Source organism: Amborella trichopoda, chromosome 2 (genome assembly GCF_054954075.1).
Source record: "Amborella trichopoda isolate Santa Cruz 75 chromosome 2, AtrichopodaSantaCruz75HAP2 v2.0, whole genome shotgun sequence".
NCBI lineage: Eukaryota > Viridiplantae > Streptophyta > Magnoliopsida > Amborellales > Amborellaceae > Amborella > Amborella trichopoda.
In genome coordinates this window covers 15,916,842-15,940,956 of record NC_142337.1, presented here as the reverse complement: position 1 = coordinate 15,940,956, position 24,115 = coordinate 15,916,842, and the positions used below count along the sequence as shown (strand labels likewise).

The 24,115-nt window shown below is 35.7% G+C and overlaps 1 protein-coding gene across 1 annotated transcript; it reads right to left on the bottom strand.

Annotated features, from left to right (window-relative positions):
• Positions 1-9,366: 9,366 nt before the first annotated feature.
• LOC18445785 (eukaryotic translation initiation factor 3 subunit B) lies at positions 9,367-23,876 on the bottom strand. Its single transcript, XM_006855915.4, has 11 exons — positions 23,619-23,876; positions 23,283-23,517; positions 20,072-20,218; positions 16,649-16,777; positions 12,019-12,147; positions 11,848-11,931; positions 11,616-11,740; positions 11,337-11,535; positions 10,620-11,140; positions 10,086-10,194; positions 9,367-9,990 (listed from the first exon to the last, which is right to left on the bottom strand). Exons 1-11 carry the CDS (start codon positions 23,756-23,758, stop codon positions 9,649-9,651), a joined length of 2,160 nt encoding a protein of 719 aa, XP_006855977.1. The 5' UTR covers positions 23,759-23,876; the 3' UTR covers positions 9,367-9,648.
• Between the last annotated feature and the right edge of the window lie 239 nt (positions 23,877-24,115).

Here is a 24,115-nt window from a genome sequence, read left to right as displayed (position 1 = left end):
CTCTTTGACTTGACCAAACTCTTGGACAAACTACTGGCCAAAAATGGAGTCATGGGAATGATCGATTTTACAGCGACATTCAACGTTTTAATAAAGCTCAAATGTCTTTAACTTGTCTGGAATAAACTCTCTTCTTGGAAGAAGTAGAATGGTGATGGTACAGATGAGATTTCATTAGGAAAAGTGAAATCGAAGTCCTCTTAAAAAAAGGTGCGATTTTGGGTGCTGATTCTGTGAGAATGGAGAGGAGTATGTTAGGGGAGAAACAAAGAGAAAAGAACAAGAGAAGGATGTACGGCTCTTTCTCAGCTCGAATGTACCTGCCCCCTGCCGCCCCCCTCTCGTCACGTCGACATGGTTAACAAGTCTCCCATTAAAACATGATTTTTAAAAAATACTCTGATTTTTTGAAATTCATTGAGAACTCCAAGTTTCTCAAAACATCTTCAAAAAATTGTGGTCTTGATGGAATTGATATAACTTTGTATTTTATCTTTTTTTATTCTTTTAAAAAACCATCTTGTAGCTTTTATAGAAACTTCCGTTCTCTTTATTGATTTGATATCTTTGGAAAAAAGAACATTGAAAGAAGGATTAAATTAGAAATTTTTATTTAACAAAGAAAAAAGTTTATATAAGGTTGCATCCTTAAAATGTAGAATCACAAATGTACTTCAAAAATCCATCGGAGAATGTTGTTTTAATATTGATAAACCCTCTAATTGACCTTGATATCGAGATGTATGAATATGAAAAAAAAAAAAAAAAAAGATTTTGAGTCTTAGAAATAGTGTATTTTGCAACATATTATCTAGACCATCCATTTTCAAGATTTTCATATATTTATAGATCTACTTGATTTTGACCATTTTTGGAGTCTAAAATTTTATAATTAGATATGAAAATAGATTTTGAGATAATCTTAAGAATTTTTTACCTCAAAATTACATGTTACGATAAAATTTGGAGGTGCCCTTTAATTGGATTGTTTAAGGTTGCAACCGCACCTTTTAACGAAAAGTTCCACAGGGTCAATTAAGGTGCATGACGATTGCAGACGAGTGACGGCATTCACATCAATTTTGTTCGGTTTAATGGATGTTTTATATAACCCGGTAACTTTTTGAGTAATGTTTTTAGGATATTTTTAGTTTTAGTGGGAGTACCAGACTCTTCAATTTCTATAATGTCTTGATGGGCGGGCTCTTGCTTGATGGCTCTATGAGATTTTGTGGTAGAGGATTGGTTTGTGCTTTGATCCCAAGATGCATCTACTATGGTGGGTTCATGTATACCCCGTCAAGGTTGGTTGTCTAGTAGTGCCGAAAGTTTATTAGTCAGTATTTGTATAAGTCATGCAAAGAATGAGTTTACAAGGGGACACTCCATTCACCATAGAAATGGTGAAAATCGACTCGATTTGGATCTTAAATCTTCGGGTCTGAAATCCGGATTTTAGATCCTATTTGGATTCGAAATCCGGATCTGGTGGTAAATTTTCATTATATATATATATATATATATATATATGTTCTGGATCCAGATCCAATGCTATTTAAATGCGGATCTAAATATCCAAGATTTGGTTTGAACTTAAATCGGACCTGGATCGGATGTATACTATTCGGATCCAGATATGGATTCGGATCTGGTCGGATCTGACCCCGATCCGATCCATTCTCACCCCTAATCATGCATGACTTCCTCATCAAACTGGAATTTTTTAGAATAATGGATTTGGGAGGGCCATAGCATGTGTTACGGAGAAACCCTTCAGTACATGCATTGGTACCTTGTCTTTGAACGGCACACTTGCAATCTTTGATGAATTTGTAATCTTTTCTACTAATAAGTTAGGTTTGATGGACCAATCATGACTCCCTGTCATGAGAGCACTTGTGGGTCATGAGTTCATTAAGTTGGTTTGAGGGTAGAGGGTAGATAGTAGATAGTGATAGGAGTGTTATGTAAGAGTGCGTGCCTAGTGGAAAATGATTGGCCCTAGATTTCCTTTCATGTTTTTGAGAGAAAAATATCTTGTCACCTTAATATTATGTTATGGTTTATTTAATTAGAAACTGATTGTCCTATATAAGTTTTTTATAAAGAAAGGACTTTTGTTGAAGAATGTTTTTGTTTTGGAACCATACTTGGAAATTAGTAGAAAAAGAAGAGCTATAAACATCACACGTGTCTTAGTAGGATTCACACATGTAGGAGCCACGCATGTGCCATACAAGAGGCCACTCTTTTTGCTCTTTTTTTTTTGACAAGGTTACTTTCTTTTATTAATATAAAATTGAGTACAATATATCAAAAAAGAAGAACATCGGAAACTATGACAGAATGAAGATCTATGCCCTGTTTGGCAAAGCCCATCCGCAATTAAATTCGCCTCTCTATAAACATGCTGAAAAGCGATTTGCAAATTCTCGCAAAGGTCCAAAATTCTCATACACTTCCTTCTCAAATGCCAAGGAGGCCGCAACACATGAGTATACCAATTTATAATGTTTAGCGAGTCTCCTTCAGTAATGCAAGGACCTTGCACACTTCTTTGGAGCAGCAGCTGCGACCCTCATTCTAAAGCCTCCATGTCTACTTCAGTGGCAGTTAGGACACTGCTTGGTCCCGCATAACAAAGCCCAAAGTTCTTGCGTTACCAAGAGAGCTCTTATCAAAATTGAGTTTTAAACATCCCTGAACGGCAGCGCCCACCTTCTTTTTGGTCTCTTTCACAATTCTTCGATTAATCAAATTTAAAATATTAACATTCATATCACTCCTTAATATTCCAAAACCAAGGTAACATTTATATCGCTCCTTAATATTCCAAATCCTTCCTTGGTTGTAGAAAACTAAATCCGCATTGTGTTTAGGATTCTTCTTTCTACATGGAGGCCACTCAGGGCCACATTGGGCCTACATGTGGGGCCAATCAGTGGCACGCCCTACTCTTTTTGGATCTCCTAATTCTTTTGGATTGCATGAATTTCAGAGATCGAAGTGGATTTTAGATTTCATTGGATTCAAAAGATTCTAGGAGATCATAAAAATACTTTATGAGAAGGTTATGATTAGTTATGACAAGGGTATAGGGATTTCTAGGAAGATGCAACCGTAATTAAAGGGAAGGTTGTCGGGAAGCTTCCAACTAGGGATTAGTGTGTGATTCTAACCTTTGGATCATGATGGTTGATGCTTAAGATTTAATTTGTCACAGCTTAGGTTTCCCTCTTCTAGTAGAAGGCAAAGAAATTTATTTCCTAGGTACCCTTAAGCCATGCATATACAGAGACACCCCTCCTCCCTTAGTACATATTTTGGCTTTACAACCCAAAATTGAGAGGCAAGTAAAAGACAGAATGCTTAAGTCAGTGAAAGAGAGATGGTGATTAATAAGAAAGGCTAGGGCTTGATGTAATTTTTTTTCCTCATTAGTGTTTGATGTAGTTCTTGCGAGAAACATGAGATTTTTTTTTTTTCTATTTCTCCCATCACCATGTGCATCTACAACTAAATCTCGAAAACCATGAGTAAGAATATTTGCCTTCAAACTACGTGCCATTGGTCTAGGGATACAATAGTCCTAGGGGACCTTAGATAGCAAACCTGTTTGCTATTTTTTACTGTAGAAATCAGTTGTCTGCAATCCCTTAAGTTCTTCATGTGATAACCATTTTCCTTATGTAGGGTATGCCTATTTCCTTTGATTTTTTACTCTACTTTCTTCCTGTAAAATCTCATAGAAACCTCATGGACTTGGGAGATTAGGATGTTCTATTGGAAGGTGCTTTGTTTGTTTTCCACTGAACTCGACCATATATAAACATTGATTATGTATTTACTTTCATGACTTGTTCTTGAATATGACAGCAAAGTCATCACAGGGCATTATTGTTTTTTTTATTTTATTCTCTCTTTATAGTATTTATCAAAGACAAAACCAGTCGTTCATATAAGGTTTTGTTGATAGGGGAAATCAATAAGAGACGCAAAAAGTTTTCTGGGTCAATGTCACAGTCAGGATAATATTTTGATAATATAATTTTAACATTTTTTATATAAATCAAAATGATATGAAATTTGGAGCATCAATTCTTCTCATCAAGGAGCATCTAATAAAAATATTAAAAAAAATAAATTGACCTAAATACCTTTGAAACATTTCAGTGGTATTTTGGTCAATTTATTTAATACGAATTATTATTTTTTATATTTTCATTATATTCTAATATTTTTTTTAAGAGTAGACACTTTAAATTTCAAGTGATTTATATTTATATAAAAAATATAAAAATTCAATTATGAAATACAACCATGATCATTGGATCGGTGCAGATTCAATCTGGGCTGTTGGGCTCGCACTGTTCCATCAGCCCATGGGCTAACATGAGCTTTGATATATATATATATATATATATATATATATATATATATATATATATATATATATATATATATATATATATATATATATATATATATATATATATATATGATTGGATTAGCCCACTAGCTCATATGAACATATGAGTCCAACGGCCCAGATTGATTATGGGCCGATCTGACGATCACGAATGTCTAGTAGTTATTGAATTTTATTTTATTTTTTTAAAATTTAAATCACTTGAAATTTTAGGTGTATCTTCTTGTCATCAAGGCGCATCTAATAAAAATATAAAAAAAATTCATTAAAAAAATAAAAATGACCAAAATACCCTTGAAGCTTTTTGGGGGTATTTAGGTCAATTTATTTTATGTAAAATATTTTTTTGATATTTTTCAAAGATTCACCTATTCTTGATGAACACACGTCTAAAATTTTAAATGATTTAGATTTTTTTTAAAAAAAAAATTAAAATTCAAATATTACCGAACATCCATGATCATCAGATCGGCCTAGATTCAATATGAAACGTTGGGCTCATATGTTCATATGAGCTAGTGGTATAACCGCATATTTTCCCATATATATATGAAAAATACTATGCAATGCCTATAGGTGAAAATGAACAGTGATTTTGCCTGCCCTCATCACCGTTCAAAGTTTATTGTGTGGCCACGATTGTCCGGTAGTGTTTCATTTTTCATTTTATTTCTACAAATCAGAATGACTTAAAATTTGGAATTTATATTCATCAAAAATAGGAGAATCTTAGAAAATATAAAAAAAATATTTTACATGAAAATAATTGACTAAAATACCCCCAAAAACGTTTCGGAGGTATTTTGATTAATTGTTTTTTACGGATTTTTTATATTTTTATTAGATGCGCCTCAGCAATAAGTACATACTTTAAAAATTTCAGATCATTCTGATTTGTAAAAAAAAATAAAAAATAAAACACTATCAGACAATCGTGACCGCGCGATGAAATTTGGACGGTGATGAGAGTAGACGAAATCACTATTCATTTTCGCCTATAGGTGTTGGAAAAACGTTTTCTATATATATATATATATATATATATATATATATATATATATATATATATATATATATATAGACAGCTATGGGCAAAAATGAACAGTATTTTCACCTCATAGGCTCGGTGCTGTCCAATTTTTTCAGATGGTATAGATTAAAGACCGTCACGGATATAGTATGTTCATAGCGGTTTGTCATAGATATAGCATGTCCGTGACGGGATTTTTTTCACTCAAAATTTGAGCAAAAAATATATGGGGACCACCACAGAACCTATAGGTCCGTGCCTGTTTTTAGGGAAAACTGTCACGGAGATGCACAAACATAGCATGTCTGTGATAAGGGCGAAACATTGTAGCAATTGCCTATAGGCATTTTAAGACTGTTCATATATATATATATATATATATCTATAGGGAAAATTTTATATAAGGTTGCAACCTTAAAATGTAGAATCACAGATGCACCTCAAAAATCTATCGAAAATGTTGCTTTAATGTTGAAAAAAAACACTCTAATCGATCATCTCGACATCGAGATGTATGACAAAAAAAAAAAGGAAGTTTTTGAGTCCCAGAAATAGTGCATCTTGCAACACATTATCTAGACTGTCCATTTTCAAGATTTTCATATATTTATAGATCTACTTAATTTTAACTATTTTTGGAATTGAAAATTTTCTAATTTGGTATGAAAATAGATTTTAAGATAACGCTAAGAAGTTTTTATAACAAAATTAAATTTGATGATAAAATTTTAAGGTGCACCTTAATTGGATGGTTTAAGGTTGCAACTTTATTGAAATCTCTCCCATATATATGGGTTTATCTAGGGTTAACAACCCCTCAAAATACAAAGGTTCAAGCTAAAAGAGGTTGCGACGGGTGTATTTATCGAACAATCATTATTAGTTTTATTAAAAAATGATTTAAATAGGTAACTTTACCATTAAGCAAGAGCAAATTTTAAATTTTCACAAACATACAGTGGCATTTTGGAAGTTAGTATTCTAGAACTTTGTTTGTATAGAGCCTTTGTCCTTTAGTTAAAATTTCAACTTTACCCTTTATGGAGATGACAAAAGTACCATTTGTCTTGTAGTAATATTTACAAAATTACCCCACAAAAGTAACTTTTTTTTAAAAAATAGACTACAAAATTAATAAATCTACCCATCCCAACTCTCTCTATCTTGAACCTTTGTAATTTGAAGGGTTGTGAAGTTTAGATTATCAACATATATATATATATATATATATATATATATATATATATATATATATATATATATATATATATATATATATATGTCATAGATACATTCGTAAAATTAGGATATCATAAGTGAAATAAGCTTTGAAGAGGATGAAGATAGGAAATACTTTAGGATCAGATGGTATTTCTATACAGGCTTGAAAATGCATGGGGGAGATTGACATTGACTGGCTGATCAAGTTGTTCAACAAGGAATTGATAACAAAGAAAATACCAAATGAATAGGAGAAAAGTATTGTGGTATCTATTTACCATAACGGATGAAATATACATAATTGTGCAAACTATTAAGGAATCAAACTTATGAGTCACACTATGAACATGTGGGAGAATGTGTTGAGCAATAACTAAGGCATGAAACAAGTGTATCAGAAAATCAATTTGGTTTTATACTAGAAAGGTCAACAACCGAGGCTATTTTCTTAGTTAGGCAACAAATTGAGAAGTTTAGGGCGAAGGGAAAAATCTCCATATGGTTTTTATTGATCCAGAAAAAGCTGATGATAGAGTACCTAAAGATTTGATTTGGTAGGTGTTGAAATAAAAAAGAATCTCCAGACACTACATCGACTTGGTGAGAGATATGTACGAAGAAGCATTAACTAGTGTACGAACAACTAGTGGAGAGATGAGTGAGTTTTCAATGACAATAGATCTACATCACTGGTCAGTATTGAGCCCATACCTCTTTGTTTTAGTTATAGGCGACTTAACTAGACCCCTATAAAATGAGGTACCGCGGTACATGTTGTTCGCGGATGATATAATTTGATCAATGAGACCCAAAACGCCATCAACATAAAGTTAGAACTTTGGAGGGTTGTTTTAAAATTTAAAATTTTTAAATTAGCCGGACATAGATAGAGTATAATGGAATGCAAGTTTAGTAATAATAGAGTGGAGACGATGAAGTAGTTAAGATTGAGGGCCAAGAAATACTAAAAAGAATGCACTTTCGATATCTTGGATCGATAATCCAGAAAAATAGAGAGATTGAAGAAAATGTCTCACATAGAATTAGAGCTGAGTGGGCAATATGACGATATACAACCGGAGTTTTATGTAATTACCGCAAACCACTAAAGCTGAATGATAAAATCTATAGGACAATTGTGAGATCAGCTTTACATTACGGGGCAGAATATTGGGCGGTCGAAAAACAACACACATATAGAATGAGTGTAGTTCAAATGGATGAGCGACAAGACAACAAGGGATAGGATTCAAAATGCATATATTAGGGAGAATTTAGGTGTGGCACCAATAGGTTTTTAGATGAGAAAAAGTAGACTTAGGTGGGCTAACATGTATGGTGCAGACCTAATAGAACACATGTTATGAAGTATGAGTTAGTTCATGTGGAAAGCTTCATTGAACGTATCGCCCTTAATTGAACAGAATAGCGAATGAAATTCACGTAGCAACTCCCAATTAGTTGGAAAAAGGTTTTGGTGATGATATATATATATATATATATATATATATATATATATATATATATATATATATATATATATATATATAGAAAGAGAGATTCCCCCCTTGAATAAGAGTCAAAGAATTTGTTCCATTTGAGTTCAAAGTTGTTGCAAGCACGTGCAAGCCGCTTGAGGGTTATCGAGCAACATCGCAAAATTGTGCTCCCCATTACAAAACTTGCAAGTGAATAATTCATGCTAAGTCACATATTCTAACCACTCCAGCATGTCACATGTTCCAAACACTGAATGGTGTTATTTGGAATTAGCAAGAGCGGGTTTGACTAGGAAGATAAAATGGAAAGTTGAAGCTCGAAGATTTATAGTTGGACGTGCGAGATATTAATGTTTGATCAAATGGCTAAAATTCTAAGGAAACATGAAGAACCTTTCGACCTGCGAGATACTAATGTTTGATCAAATGCCTAAAATTCTAAGAAAACATGAAGAACCTTGAAACGGAGTAGTTCAAATTTCAGAGAATGCTGCAGTTTGTAAATTTTATTTTATTATAAATCAGATTGAGCTAAAACATTGCTAATATTTCTTACCTACACCCACTACTAAAATATATATTAAAATATAAGATGAACCCAATACCCCAAATATGTTTGAGGACATTTTGATAATTGTTTTAGAGCAAATTATTGTTTATATTTTTTTTTTATAGATGCAGACCAAGAAACTCACCATCAAATTTTCACCTAGAGTTTATTTTTCAAAAAATGAAAATAAAAAGTAAAACATGAGAGATCCTGCCCTTCTCATTTAATGAGAAGATCACGACACACCCTCACTAGTTAGACCAATAGCACGCACAAGATAATAAAAAGAATAAAAAAAAATTGAAAGAGCACATAATACTATTCTCCCGCCTGAGCATACTGTCCAGCATTTTAAGTCTAAAATTTTGAGTACATAAACATTACAAGATGATTATTTTCAAAAGAGAATTTGAATTTTGAATATTATAGCACTTAGATATCGTGCTTCAAAAATTGGAGAATCTCTCTTCAATCCGAAGGCATTTTTTTTCTTCTAATACATAGACAGTTTATTTACTGAGATTAATACATTGGTCGTCGAGATTAAATCTGCAAACTTGAGTCTAAAAGGTATTCCTGGCATGTGTTATGCCTGAAGGAGTAAATAGATAGTATACTCCCGTGGGAGTGAGAAATCTTTTGTCAAAATGAAATAGCTATCATGAATAAAGATTCTTTACTGCCCTTTTTAAGTCTAATAAAGGGAAACGGTCAAAATGTAATTCAATGAACTATTATCTCCAATCTAATAACTAGAAACTCGAGTCAAAATCTTTCTTGCTTCCCTCATGTCTATGAGGGCCTAGAAAATAAAAGATGGTAACAAATTATCACCCACAACTAGACTGTGGATTAAAGCCAAAAAAATACAACAAATTAAAAGAAGCCACTACAAACAAATGGTCCCTTCCTCCTAAGTTTACTCATAGCTATAAGAGGACAGAACCTCTTCTGTAACATCCAAGATTTCCTCGACCTCCACTTCCTTTGCCTCGTACTCTTCCTCCTCATCACTCGCCTCCCCATCTCTCAACTCTTCCCTCAAAGCCTTCTCTTCTTCGTGCAGCCGCTTCCACTCTTTAACCCACCTGTCCCATTCTTCCTGAAGCTGCCTCCTCTTCTCCCTGTCCTGCTCACTGAGCAACAATGAGACATCCTGGTCCTCCGCTTCATATCTTTTGCTGTACTTCTTGAGGTTCTTTGCAATCTCCTCTTCTTTCTCAAGAGTCAGGAATGAAGCAGGCCTTGGCCGCCACAAGAACTGCTCAAGAAATCCATTGAATGGTTTAGAGATATTATGAAAGGCTATAAACTTCCAAGAGCAGGTTTATTGATTTTTTTCTAAAGTAGAAGTACCTGATAGAAGTGGTCTCTTGAGATCCTGTATAAAAGCTTCCCGTGGAAAGACCAGATGTTGAATCCATTTTCCATTTCATGCACAGAAGTAACGGATGTTGCTACATATCTGCACTTCCCAGAAAAGTTAACCAGAATGGGGCAAACAACTATCACCACAAAGTAATTATAAAAATCAACATTCCTGAAGGTGCAAGTGAGTGGCAAATGAGAGAGAGTGGTATATGGTACTCCCTAACTGAAGTGGCACCATACACCAATATTGTGTGGTATATGGTACTCCTTATGGGCAATAAATTTCCATTTCCAAGAAAACATTGGAGACTGAGTTTAACCAGGCCCATGGCTAGTGGGCACCACTACAGTACTCTCCACCCTCGGTCCCTGCAAAAGGATGGTGGGTGCTTCTGTATATTGGTGTACCAAAGTACATAGTATACATCTCTACAAGAAGTTTTAAAACAGGCTGCTCTACCGCACAGTGGAAAACTTATCAATAAAAATGGACATGGAATGCTCTATGGGCTGCCATACCTTCCAGTAGGATCCCACTCAACGTCAGTGGCCATGAAATGTTCACCAACAGCCATGGTCTCAAGCTCATCAACATTGTAGAATTCAAGCTGCCCATTCAAACCTTTCAAGCCAGCAAGGATGATAAATCGACCAGCAGGTGACCAATACAGGGCATTCGCTTGCTTGCCTTTTATTGTCGTGAGTTTTGAGACCCGGCCACTTCGCATAGAATAGAAGCTCACATCTGGTCTGGGGTTTTCTCCATGAATCACCGCAAACCTGTGGCCTTTGGGCTCCCACGCGAAGGCAATGATCTTGTCATTCTTGTTTTCAAGCTCCAAAACCTCAATCGGAATGTCCCTCTCCTTTATGCGAAAGAGCTCAAATCCAGTGTATGTGCTCTTCTTGGTCTTCGTGTACCGGTCTACTTTTACAGCAAGATACTCTCCATTGCTTTGCCAGAACATACTACAGTCACTAACACTGAACAGGTTCTTCTGCCTCAATTCCTCTCGTCCAGGAATTTGAACGAGACTAACCTGCACTCAGAGAACCCAAATGTAAGATATGTATACACCAAAAGAGTAATCTAAGTATACAACATATGGAAAAGCTTGCGTTTGCTAAGAAGGTTGTACCAAAAAAAACTAACAAAATGACCTTTTGCAGCTTAACATCAGGCTCAAAAGAGAAACTCAAAAGAGTGAACAAACCAACTACTGGTCTTCAACTTACTCTTGCTGGTTGATTCCCACCACCACCTTCAGGGACAAAGAGTACCAATATGGGATCAGTTGGAGACCAACTGAAGTCCATGACATTCTCTACTTTAATAGATTTCTTATCAAGAAGACTAAAAGTCTCTGTTTCATAGACACTGATCGCATTTTTTCCAATTCTCGCAAAGTATTTGTCTTCCCTTCCTCCGCTCCATCTGGAAAAACAAAGAAACTGAGCAATGATATGAAGATAGACTGGGAATATGGCAATGATAGTGTCACTAAAATCTGTTACCTGAACACAGGCCATGAGACACCAGACACACCTCCAGTTCCACCAGTGGCAAAATCATCAGCACTACCTTTAAATTCTCTCAATACTTTTCCAGTTCGCACATCAAAAATAACCAGAGCAACTTTCTGAAAAATGCACATGCCAATTAAGTTAGATATGTTTATCTTTTTGGCCACAAATCACAAGAAAGGAACGCAATTACTTCCCATTTTCCATGATACAAAATGAGTACCTGTGAGTCCCGAGGATTGCTGGGTTCATGGCTACTGTACGTGACTAGATATTTCTCCCCAGGTGAGAAATCAATAAGTTTAACCTGTGCAAATTCATCATGCAGAGTAAATTATAATAAGAAGGCCTGATATCAAATTTGTAACAGATGAACAATGTGAGGAAAGCTGACCAGGGGATGGGCATAACGCATTAAACGGTTAAACGTAGCGGCACCTCCCCAAACAGCTGCCCCCTGCCTGTGTACAGTCGCCAAGTATGTCCCAAGTGGAGACCATTGAACAAAACTCTCCGTCCAGAACTGCCAAATACCAAAAATGGAAACTGTGTAAACACTGAAAACTCGTTCCCATAAATGGCACCAATAAATGGAAACATAATAAACTTACCTAATTCACCATTCAAGTGGACAAAATGTATATAGGCAGAATTAAACACTAAAGAGATTTAACTGTTACGTATTACACAATGCGGTGGTAATGAGAATCCTGCACGCACTGGTATTTCTTGAATGGATAAACAATAGTTTTTCTTCCATTTCAGATTTCACAAGGCATGTTTGGCTCAGAAACATCCGAACCACCCATTGAGAAAGTAAGATGCTTTACAAGGAAGTGTAAACTATACAACACTATGTTTCCCACATATAGCTTTCTAAATCTTTCATTTTTCTGAGGATTTTCTAATCAAGATAAAGCCCGTAAATTAGCCAACTAGCTTTGCATACTAACCATTACAAATCATGCCAAGGAATAACTGAAATATCATGACTAACAGACAACTGCAATTTACAAGAAAAGAGTCAAACAAATGAAAGAAAGAGGCAGGGGGGGGGGAAGGGTTGTCCTCTGCAGAAAGGAACAGCCACACAAAAGCCAGGAGGTCGTGCCAGAAGTGAATTGGGACTTTGGTGCTATTAAGTCATAGAGAGACTGGCCAGATTAAAGTTGATGAGAGACAAATTGTATCTCTAAATTAGATTATAGAATTTCTTGATGAGAGTCAAACTGTATCACTAAATTAGATTATAGAATTTCTTGACGAGAGTCAAACTGTACCTTTAAATTAGCAGTGAGAAAGGGCAGACCAGCTGAACATGATGAGACGCTGCCGGTCGACAAGATATTACCAAAGACCAACTAGAGAAAAGAAAACGAAAGAGACAAATGATAGGGACCAGGATGAGAGAATACCAACTGAAATTGAATGGAGCATTATTGTAATCTATCATTTATATTCATCCTATACGATGGATGCCTGCCGGTTGGAATTTTCCTATATTTCTCCATTTTTCAATATAGGATGTTAAAAAATTTATGGGATCCTAAAGAAGGACATTTCTTTTTCTTTTGATAATGTTAACTAAAGAAGGACATTTCTTCATATGGAAGAAAAGGCTAGATGATGTTGCCAGGATGGCTAATAAAATCACTGCTCCAAAATAGGTGGCCACTCTAATCGTCCAACCAGGAAAAAGCCTATCATAGGATTGACAGAAACTGACCCTTTTACATGGTCATTTGATTTTTGTCGCGATTAGTTGTTCAGGAAGATGTCCTTTAGTGGCATGCAAGGTCCTAGGCCGCAGGGCCACTAACCAATTTTCTTTTACTCTTAGAGGTCCAAAAGATCTTAGAGAACCAAAAGATGCATCCTAACATCAAGAGTGTGCACCAAGGCCACTAATGTTCCACCAAACTAAACACGATATTGAGTGTTCCAAGGTGATTTCCCCTCTCCCTCCTTCCTGGATCATTGTAAAACAAGACTCCTGGTAGGGGCAGAAGAGATACTCAAGGTCCCACTCCTTCCCTCATATGCTCTCCTAAGCCAAGGCCAACCTCCTTATAATATAATGATCAAATCCGATGGTGTATTTTAAAACCATAGTCCATTCCCCACCACAGTTGGAAAAAAAACCTTCAACAGTGATGGAAAGACAATGGGATCCACTGTTTGGTCATGCTTTCCTGTGGTGGTGTATCCAATCACAGTTCATCATTCATTGGACTATGATAATCAAATGGACTATGGCTTTTCCATAGTCCATTGGACTATAGCACATTTTCTCCCTCAGCAGTTCGCTATCCTATATTCGTCCCCCATGTCTTTCAGAGCCCCTCCGCTTATGTTTTTGATACTCCTTAGTGTCCCATAGAAGCTTCTCTCTCTTTAGTGTTCTTATTTATTCATCCGGCTTTATGTGCAAAATCGCACTTAGAACCAAAGTTATCCATGACTACATCCCTGAAATTGTCAGTTGCGTCCAATCGTCTTGTCAGGATTCCATACCCAAGAAAACTCGGTCAACCCTCACTTCTTTAGCAGATGAAGACGGTTCCTCGTAGGCTCTGAACAAGAATTATTACCCTGGGTTCCCCATTTTCTGAATTCAGTGGTCGCCTACAATATATTAAGACCACCACTATTTGTATTTATATAAATATCATCCTTGCTCCTTAAATCTAGTCTATATTTAACGTCAACTGGTAAAACAACTCTTTTACCCTTTCTGCATTTCCAATGTTCCCATCAAGCCCTTCCTCAGGTTAACCATTTCTACCCCTCTTTTTAAACAAAATTACCTTCAGAGAATCGCTCCATGATTTCACTAGTCAGCTCGTCATTACATGACTAAGCAATTCTCAAAATCCAGGACGTGGATAACGAAATGAGAAATGCATTCCACTAGAGAAATGCATCCTGCGGGCAAAAAATTGTAGTCAAGACTCCATAATTCCATGTGTATCATTCTCGAATTCCTTCTCCAAAATAACCCCTGCAGAACTGGTAATATCCCTCAACATCTTGTTTGTCTGTTTCACACTTCGTAACCACTAGTCAACACTTTCAATGTACTAGGCATACAAATACAGAAATATCATCACAACATATAAGTATTTTTATGTCAATTGAAGCGAGAAATAAAAGAGAAACTCTGTAGTACATCTATTAATATCTGTTGGCTACTACAATAATTAGAAAATAAGAGAAATATGGAGGTAAGAGTTATCACAACTAGGTAAATAATTTGGTGGGAGGAAAAGCCACAACCAAGTATGAAAATAATCTCAAAGCCACATCCAGATCCAGAACAGTTCACAAGCATTACATGATAATTTCACCAGAGGAAAACTTATACACAATGACCTATTCAAAAATTTGGCAGCCATGTCAGATTCCATGCTCGGGAAGGCAAGGAACTCGGCCCCTTACCAAGAAGCTGAGTAACTCAGGCAAGTCTGACTCAACTAGGCCGAGCCCAGCTTAAGCTCGAAAAAAGGGGCCAAAAAATTTAAAAACAAAAATTAGTAAAAAAAAAAAAATGTGAAAAAGCTGAAAAAAGAAGAAATCATAAATAATAAAAAATACAAAATAAAAAGAATATATAAAACATGGAATAGAAGAAAACAAATGATGTTATTGGCTAAAAAAATTGAAAATCCAAAAAAGGGAAGATAGAGGAAATAATAAAAAAGCATAAAAAACATACAAGTATTATATAAAATTAATTATAAGTAAGTCGGAAATAAATCCATTTTATGAATTTAAATCGAAAAGACATGAAACATTCCCTTTTTTTGAAACGTACACAAAATTTTGAGGCCTAACTGCATTTGGTGTGAATTGAAGCCTCAAATCATTGTCAAAGCTTTACTTAAACAAAACCCAATGGAAAACCCCAAACTAAGTTTTGGTTTTGAGTTGGGATCTAGGACATCCGAGCTCTTGCAAAATCAGATGAATAGTAAATTCAAATCCGAAATCTCCTCAAATCCTTTTTTGGTTGAAAACCAAGCCAACAGTTCGGTGAAGAATACCAAAATAGGTTCAGGGATCAAATTTCATCAAAGATTGGCCACCCAGAAATCACATTTTTATGAAATAGGGCAAAAACTTGACTGAATTTTTTGACATCTCAAATCCATCGAAGTTGTTTTTTTTTTTTTTTTTCTCACGCTTAATGCTTCTAATCGATAGATCAGGCAAAAGAAATCTTGTAAAAGGAACAGATTGGCTCAAATCAGTCACCCTAGTCCAATCTTGAAAAATGAAAATAAAAAAGGGTGGATTTCCACACCAACAACCACCCCCCCCCCCCCCCCCCCCCCCCCCCCGCTTCCCTCTTTCTCCTCCTAAAACTGCCATGTAAAGTACTCGGACGAATACTGTAGCAACTCGCTCAAGTAATTTAAGTGAGTCAGCGCAAGTTTGTACAGTACTTGGGAGAGTCACTACAATTCTCGTCCAAGTACCGTACATGGTACATCCCCGGACCCTATTCTAGCCCCAAGTAACAAGCCTAAGTCCAAAATGACTTGGGCGAGTTTTCAGACACTTAATGTTAGTCTAATCTGTACAACATGCAAATTTCGCAAAAGGAACAATACAGTAAAGAAGTAGCAACTCAAAGCACCGAATCTTCAAAGATGCACTAGTGAAGGATACAAATTTCTTTTAGCTAATTATTTGGTCGTCCATGGAGCAAAGACAGACCTATATCTTCCGACTATGTGGAGGCTTTATACTAAACTTTTCAAGCACTGTTTGATCAAAACTACAGATTCACACGTATAAACAGACCACTTGTTAGTGCTTCATCAACTTCCAATAAACCGAATCGATACAATAGTTATTTTGTTGAAAAAAATTTGCCAGTACAAATTGTCGAAAGAGAATAAGAATTAGATCGCATTAATAAGTTCCTAAACAATGGAATCCTAACTAGTACCCAAAAAGGAACAGCAAAGCAATCAAGAACAAGTGACTATAGCGCTTAACAAGGTATTCGAATAACTTACAGCACGTCGATAAACCAGCTCGGGCTTCAATTGCCTAGGATCATTCCATAGAACCTCAGTGTCAGAACCCGCCCGAATAACAAATTGATCTCGAGCTTTCTCATCTGTAAGCCAATGATGTAGGTTCTCCTGCAACATAGTATAGACATAAATATATACAAATTTAATCACTTCCAAAAGAACTCCAAACGTCATTAAGAGAAGTTGAAGAAAATAGTCTTGTATTGATTTTTTATGAGTACATAAACTTACAATTAATTCAAGAAAGCATTTCATGTTCTCTCAGTCAACTAGAATATTACTCCCAAACATTAAGCAAAAGAGGAAGAGCATGACTCTATATTTATTCGAAAAAAGAACCCGGTCCATAAAATTGTAGTAATACCAGGAATCTAACAATTCTAACCTGATTATTTGATACTATCATACTATTAAACATATGGCCAAAAAAGCCATGAAGAATCTTAATATTAAGATATTTATCAGTTAACAGCAAGTGAGAGATCTGAAATTATAGCTCCAAACCAGTAGGGTTATCGTTCATATTCCTTCTTAGTTAAAAGATATGTACTATAAAATAATGTGTAAAAGATAATAATAAATATACGAAGGACCCAGAAATTTTTTGTAGCATGCTAATATTTAGAGCAAATAAGGTGAGAATTCATTCCATGAAAAGCAACGCTGACATGAAGCAAGGGCCATAAGGATGTGTTCCCATTGTAAGAGGTGTTTGAAGCAAAAGAAAAAAAAAAATAGCCATATCCTCACAGAACAAATTTAAATGCAACCAGATCGTCAGGATCAGACAAATAGACTGCATGAAACCCAAATGATCTCCTACTTGCCGATGCTTCCTCTCTGTTGTCTCATGCCAAAAGATTGAGGTCTAAGATGGTTCAATCTTTAATTATTTTATTTTATGACAAAATCCTGTTCTTTTGTTAGTTGAAAACCAAAATACAGGACAGACATTTCATAAACCTGAGCAACAAAGCAAATAAATGATAAAAAAAGTACCAAGACAACATAAATATCATAACATCTGAAAATTTACAATCACTAAGCCATTTTTTTTTTCATTAAGATCTCTAATTTTTCTTCTAATGGAAGAAAAATCATGAGTTGGATTAAGGAAACCGAAACACAGAAGTATGAGATTGTCAAGTTTTGCGGTTCCCCCAATCCAACAAGATTCCTTAAAATAGCATTTTGCCCCTTTTATTTCTCACCAACAGACTTAAATGCGACAGTTAATTAAACCTCTTCCATTTTTCTTTTTTTTTCTTCAATTCAAGGTCCTCAGTATGTGAGCCACTCCTCCCAGCCTAGCACTCAGCAAGATCAAAGATATGAGCCTCATTGATACTATGTTGCTCACTGTTATCATGACTAACGATCAGATACAGGAAAACCAAATTCAAAAGTTACGATATTTCCATTTGCCAATCATCTAATCTTTGTTGGCTTAACCAACCTTCTAATAGTTCAGTAATCGCATATTCAAAGGTTTCCTCGATACGGACAGAATAACTTCTAGACATAATCTCTGTGTGCCGCTGCACTTCAGACATTGGCAAGGATGTTGATGATGAATTTAAATTAGATCGATTTTTCAAGATTAATTTGTCTTGTTTGTTTTCAGCATGTGCACTCCATTCTTATAAGATGCAACCACATAAAGCATTATGCTACTGCATGGAAGCAATGCAGCCAAGGGCCGCACCACATAGGCCTCCTTAGGCAGTACATAACCCACATATGTAACCTCAGGTGTTGATTTCATTCTATCATTTGAAGGATTCGCGCCCCTTATTGCCAAGTTATCAACGGTTTCGACTTTGAAGGAGATTATATAAATAAATCACTTAAAAAAATGTTGGGTTCAAAATTAAAACCACAGCCAAAATGATATAGCACTATGGTCGCTATATCCACAGATGCTAAACCGAAAAATTTCTAAAATTCCTCTAAACAACATTGCACCATGCTTGCTTTCTTAATTGATTGGTACATTAATATTTTTTCAAGTTTTATTGAATTTAATGAACGGATTGTATCATTCTATTTTACATGCAATTGATAGAGAATAGAGCCAGAAAATGTCTCTATTACTCTATCAGCAGCTGAATCAATGTATATTTAGGAACAAATACTTTCACCCACACACAGAAGAGGTACTAAACCGGTCCTTGGGTAACTTGTTTAGACGCTTGGTGGGCAGGATGCCCAGATCAAAAGAAGGAGATCCTACCTGCAGCTGAGTTTACTAAAAAACAAAAGTATGCAGGAGGCTGGCGCCATAATTAAAACACCTAATATCACACAAATCACATATTAATGTTATTGTTTGTATTCTTATAAGTTTTATAATTTTTCCTTTTTTTAATATTTATAGTCCACATCGAATAACTTTGGCGCATTCACCGATCAAATTAAAGTATACAGAACAGAGCCCATTTTCAATTTGGAATGAAACATCATACGGAATGTAAGAGGTGATAGAAAAAAAGAACTATACCAATTATCTATTGGATATGTTTTGGGTGAACACAAGTTTTCTTGTACCTAAGCTATAAAAATCATAGAAGAGAGGCATGATGAAACCACTTCACAATATTTCAAAACAAAATAATAATTTTCGAAGTTCTCCATATCCAGAATCATTATTAGAACAACCGGGCGATCTAACCGCTAACCGCCCAGTTAGATCAGAACCGGCCAGTGGCAGGTTTCGATTTTGGGTGGTTTTGGTGATCGACAAGTATTTAAAAAGAAAAATTCAAAAAAATGTATTAAATTAAAAAAAAAAAAAAAAGGAATTTGGTTTGTAAAGCATTTTTTAATATTTCTTTAGTTTACAGTAAAGATTAAAACTTGTTTTTATCATTAATACTCACTTTAATTCAAAAATCGATTCGTTAGAATCTATTTTTTTTTATTAATTTTCAACTTCATTTGAATGTGTTTTGTTTTAATCATTCTTTATATGTTTTTCATATTTTAGTAGATTTTTTTTTTGTATCTTTTTTTATTTTTTCAACGCTTTTTTGACCGCCTGGGACTTGCCCGGTTAGAATGATTGAATTTGCCGGTTTACCGGTTAAGCCGGTTAAACTGCTTCCGGGCCCAAGTCCGGTTAACTGTTCCGGTTCGATTTTGTGAACATTGTCCAGAATCAAAACGTTAAATTCTTAAAATATAAGCCTGTATCACGATATCCTAAGTATCAGGAAGGATAACCCGTTTTGTGGTTGGTCAATTGTCAAAACTTTTTTATTAATTATTATTAATTTGGTTGCACCTTATTTGCAATTCAAATGCTCATAATGTAACATTTAAGAGAAATTAAATGCAACTAAACAATTTCCATTCAATAGGATTAGGCAGATATATCACCAATCACCATAGAGAAGACCATACCCCAGGTGTGTAAGGTTTTATTTCAGGAGGAACCCACTCATCAGGAACATTCACGTATTTGTCAAATTCATCAAATAGGTACACAGCAAATACATGTGACTTGTCCAACTTATAACCATTTGTCTGGTCCTTAGCTGTCTGTGCTTCCTGTTACATCAAATAACACGTTCAGACTGCAAAAGATGAAATTCTAAGAAAATTAACCTTCCAAAGTATCAGAATAATCCAATAAACATCAGCACGGAAATTCAAATATTGGGTAAACACAACCTTAAATGTGCGGAATGTGCATAGTAGTGTGTAACACAACCTTCTTTTTTTATTGTCGTTATTTATTTATAATACAGTGCATTCAGCAATACAAAACGTTCACTAATGACATTCAACGTCAAATACAGATACTCAGTCAATCTATACTTCCAAAATGTATAAGAAACTAAAGAAGATCACATAAATAGGAAGGTGATGAATTTTAAAAAATAACAACATAGAACTAGTTCCATGCAAAGTAAAGACACTTCTCTATATTTTGTTAATAAAAGATGACTTAGCAGGCATGATAAAGCGGAAACTTTTTATGCATGAGAAAAAGGAAAACATGAACGTTAATGTTTGTAAATTCAGGCGGTCAAGCAAACCAGGTAAACATCTTCTATTATAACTTCCCTGTAGATGCTTACAATTCATTTCTCCATTTCAAATTTATAAAATTCCATGTGGAATATAGACTTTCGTTATTCACAGTGGACATGAGTGCTCAGGTATGCCTAGAGTCTTATGTTCATAGCAAACAACACATTGCCTGCCTTACAAAGGGTAATCTGACAAAGCAATGCTACAGAGTAGAGGCCCATGCCTGTAAAAACAAAGAGGCTGACTCTGTGCATACATCTTTGCAACCGAAACCCTTCACAAAACCGCTTCACAGGTCAATTTCAAACTAATGCTTCTGCATGACAGAGGCATGAAGTTGTGGAACAATGGGGCAGAGGCCTCACACTCCCCTGTGCATTGATTAGCTTAGCTGGGTGGATTACTGCATAAGTGCTACCAGCAAAAAACCTCTAGCTTGAGACCCACCTTTCCACCTCGCTTAGTAAGCAGCACTGTGCATTGTGAAACGAAAACAGACAGATGTGGATAAATGGAAGGATGAGCGAAAGAGAAGAAGAATGATATATTATTCCACTTTGTATGGTCTATGAATCATCTCATAAAAGGCAATGTGACAAAGCATCAATACCATTTCATCGGTAAACTAAATTTAAATCAAATAATTAGATTAATTCAGTTCATAGAAGAAATAATAAAGAGCATCGAATTGATAGAAACAGAGGATTGACTCGGGAACACTAGGTGTGACCCTCTATTCCAGACAAAGAAGCCAACACCACACAAGGTTGGTTTGCATGGGCACCAAGTTTCTATGATCCCATATGTATTTTTCTTTGGTCACGAACCAGAAGTCTTCATCTATTTCACTTGTCTTTCTTCTAAACAAGAAGATCTAAATGAAATCGTTAGGAATCTGTAGACGGCAATGCAGGTTTTCATATGACTTTTTCTCCTTAGATCATCATCCTTGATGGGAATATCAGTCCAATTGATCATCCCATCATGTGGCTCTTCTGCCAATGCATTCATCATTAGGATTGGAACCCAAAGAGCCGGATTTGGTTCAGTGCCCTGACATAACCCTTACGAGAGGTGCTCCTCCTTTTGGAATGATGCTATGTCCTATAAAGGACTGTGATACTCAAGTTCTGGAAGATGGCTTGAGTAAGGACATAATCTTCATTGCAGATAGAAAGACTGCCAGTCCTTTTGTGCTAAGACAATCTTGGTCCCTCTTCAAACATTTTACCAAGAAGTTAGGAGGTTCATCCAGGGGCAAGAGAGAGTAACTTCTGTCCAATCATCCATGTAAATATGCCAAGTTCCTTCCCCTCTTTGCAAAGTACAAATGTCAAATGACTTCTTTTTAGCCAGAATTCTCATGTTGTATATTATGCAAACTTGGATCGAGTGAATTGGCAAGCAGCTATGGAAAATTGATGAACAACTATCATGACTGGGCTTGCATCCAAAGGTGATGGATTAAGTTATGAAGCTAAATCACTAAGAGATTTTTTCTCGATCACTAATTGAATCAAGATAACTTGCTAGCAATTTCAAGTAATCCCAATGTGGTCATGATGAGATCGAATAAATAAGACAGTTTAGGAATTATACACTGATTGGTGGGAAAATATCAAACTCTTTTCTTATAAGTACCCTAGGCCTAAAATACAATTAAAAGTAATCCATGTACATTATTGATTATAAGAGAAAAGATAAACCCAAAATAAAGTATATTGTTTCTCATAGAGAAATAATCTACATCATATACTTTGCAGACAATATTTCTTTAAATGTGAAGCTTTTACGTTTGAAAATGATATTCTACACTGGCCTAATAGGAGTTTGATATGGGAATCCAATATAACCCAAGGGATAAACATCGCAATGAGAAACATAAGGGCATACAAAATTCTAACCACAATTTGGAGAAGTTTCCTCACAAAGACTCACAAATAAAACTCAAATTGTAGAATCCAATTTCCTATATACAGAAATCTTCCATTCAAGATAATAACAGTATTCCTAGGTAAGAATGTTCGGTACTCCATTATTGCCACAAAACTGAACCTCCAGCTTTCTTCACTCATGACCCTAGTTAAGCGTGCATAATCAAATAGTGGCACTCCCAAATAAGATGCATGTACCTTACTCATGTTTATCACAGCCTATAACCCAAGAAAGCAAATAAAGCACAAGACATTTGACATGAGAAATTAAAAGTAACACTAATGGAGTACCACTTTAAAATGGAATAATGGGTATACAAATCCAGTGCACTGCGGAAACACTATGCGGCTAAGCATGCATTTGCATTGTTAAACATGAGAATGCTACAAACACACATTGGAAACGATACATACACACATACGCCAAAACGATACATACACACATACGCCACAGAGAGAGAGAGAGAGAGTGGAAATGAGTATACAATTTCAGTGCATGGGAGAACCACTTAACTATGCATTGTTGAACATGAGCATGAAACCAACACAAATCGGAAACCAAACCCAAAAAAAAGAAGGAATAAAAGAATCTGAGAATGATCTAAACAACCACCACAATGCATCGGGACTGAGACAACTATTACCTGTGGAGTGCTGTACTCGATGAAGCAATATCCTTTGGTCTTCTTCGTCTCCTGATCAACAGGCATGCAAAGCCCTCCTTCTCTAATCACACCAATCTGCCCAAATATCTTTCGTATAACAATTTCAAGCTTCTCATACTTCTCAGGAGCAACAACTGGGAGATTATCAACAATTATTATGCTTCCGAAACCAGAGTCGAATTCCAACTCTTCTTCCGCAACCACATCATCATCACTGCAAGGGAAAAGTTCAAAAAAATAAAGAACCATAAAAAGAGAAAGAGAGCCAATATTTTGAGAGAGAGAGGGAGCAACAGATTAGGGTTTATCTGTGACCTTGGTATGCCGAAGTCGTCACCAGGTGGGAGATGGATGGAGTCGAGATCGATGTTTGAGATGTCGATCTTGGAGACGTCAATGAGTGAAGAAGAGCCCAGGTGGTGAGCTGGTAATGGCAATTCCATGGCTTCCGCCATTGAAGAACAGAATATATTAGGGCCCTCTCTCTCTCTCTCTTTCTCTCTCTAGATACTCACTCTCTTTGGGAGGAGAAGGGGTTAGGGCTTCTCAGACGTGTCTATGCGCTCCCTCTTCTCTCACTTGAGCGGTTAGTATGCGGAAAGGTAGCAGGCCTGCCCGCATGAGCCACCTAGTTGGACGGTGGTGATCGCAGGATTATTTCCAAACCGTTCAACTGAGTTAGTGTTTTTTGGGGCGTAGTAACTAAGTTAGTGGTAGTATAGTAAGCTTTTTTTTTGGTAAAATCGGAAAACATAGAATATGTATATTTTCCCATCCAGCCGTTCAATTTAGATCAAGTGATTATTCTAAAT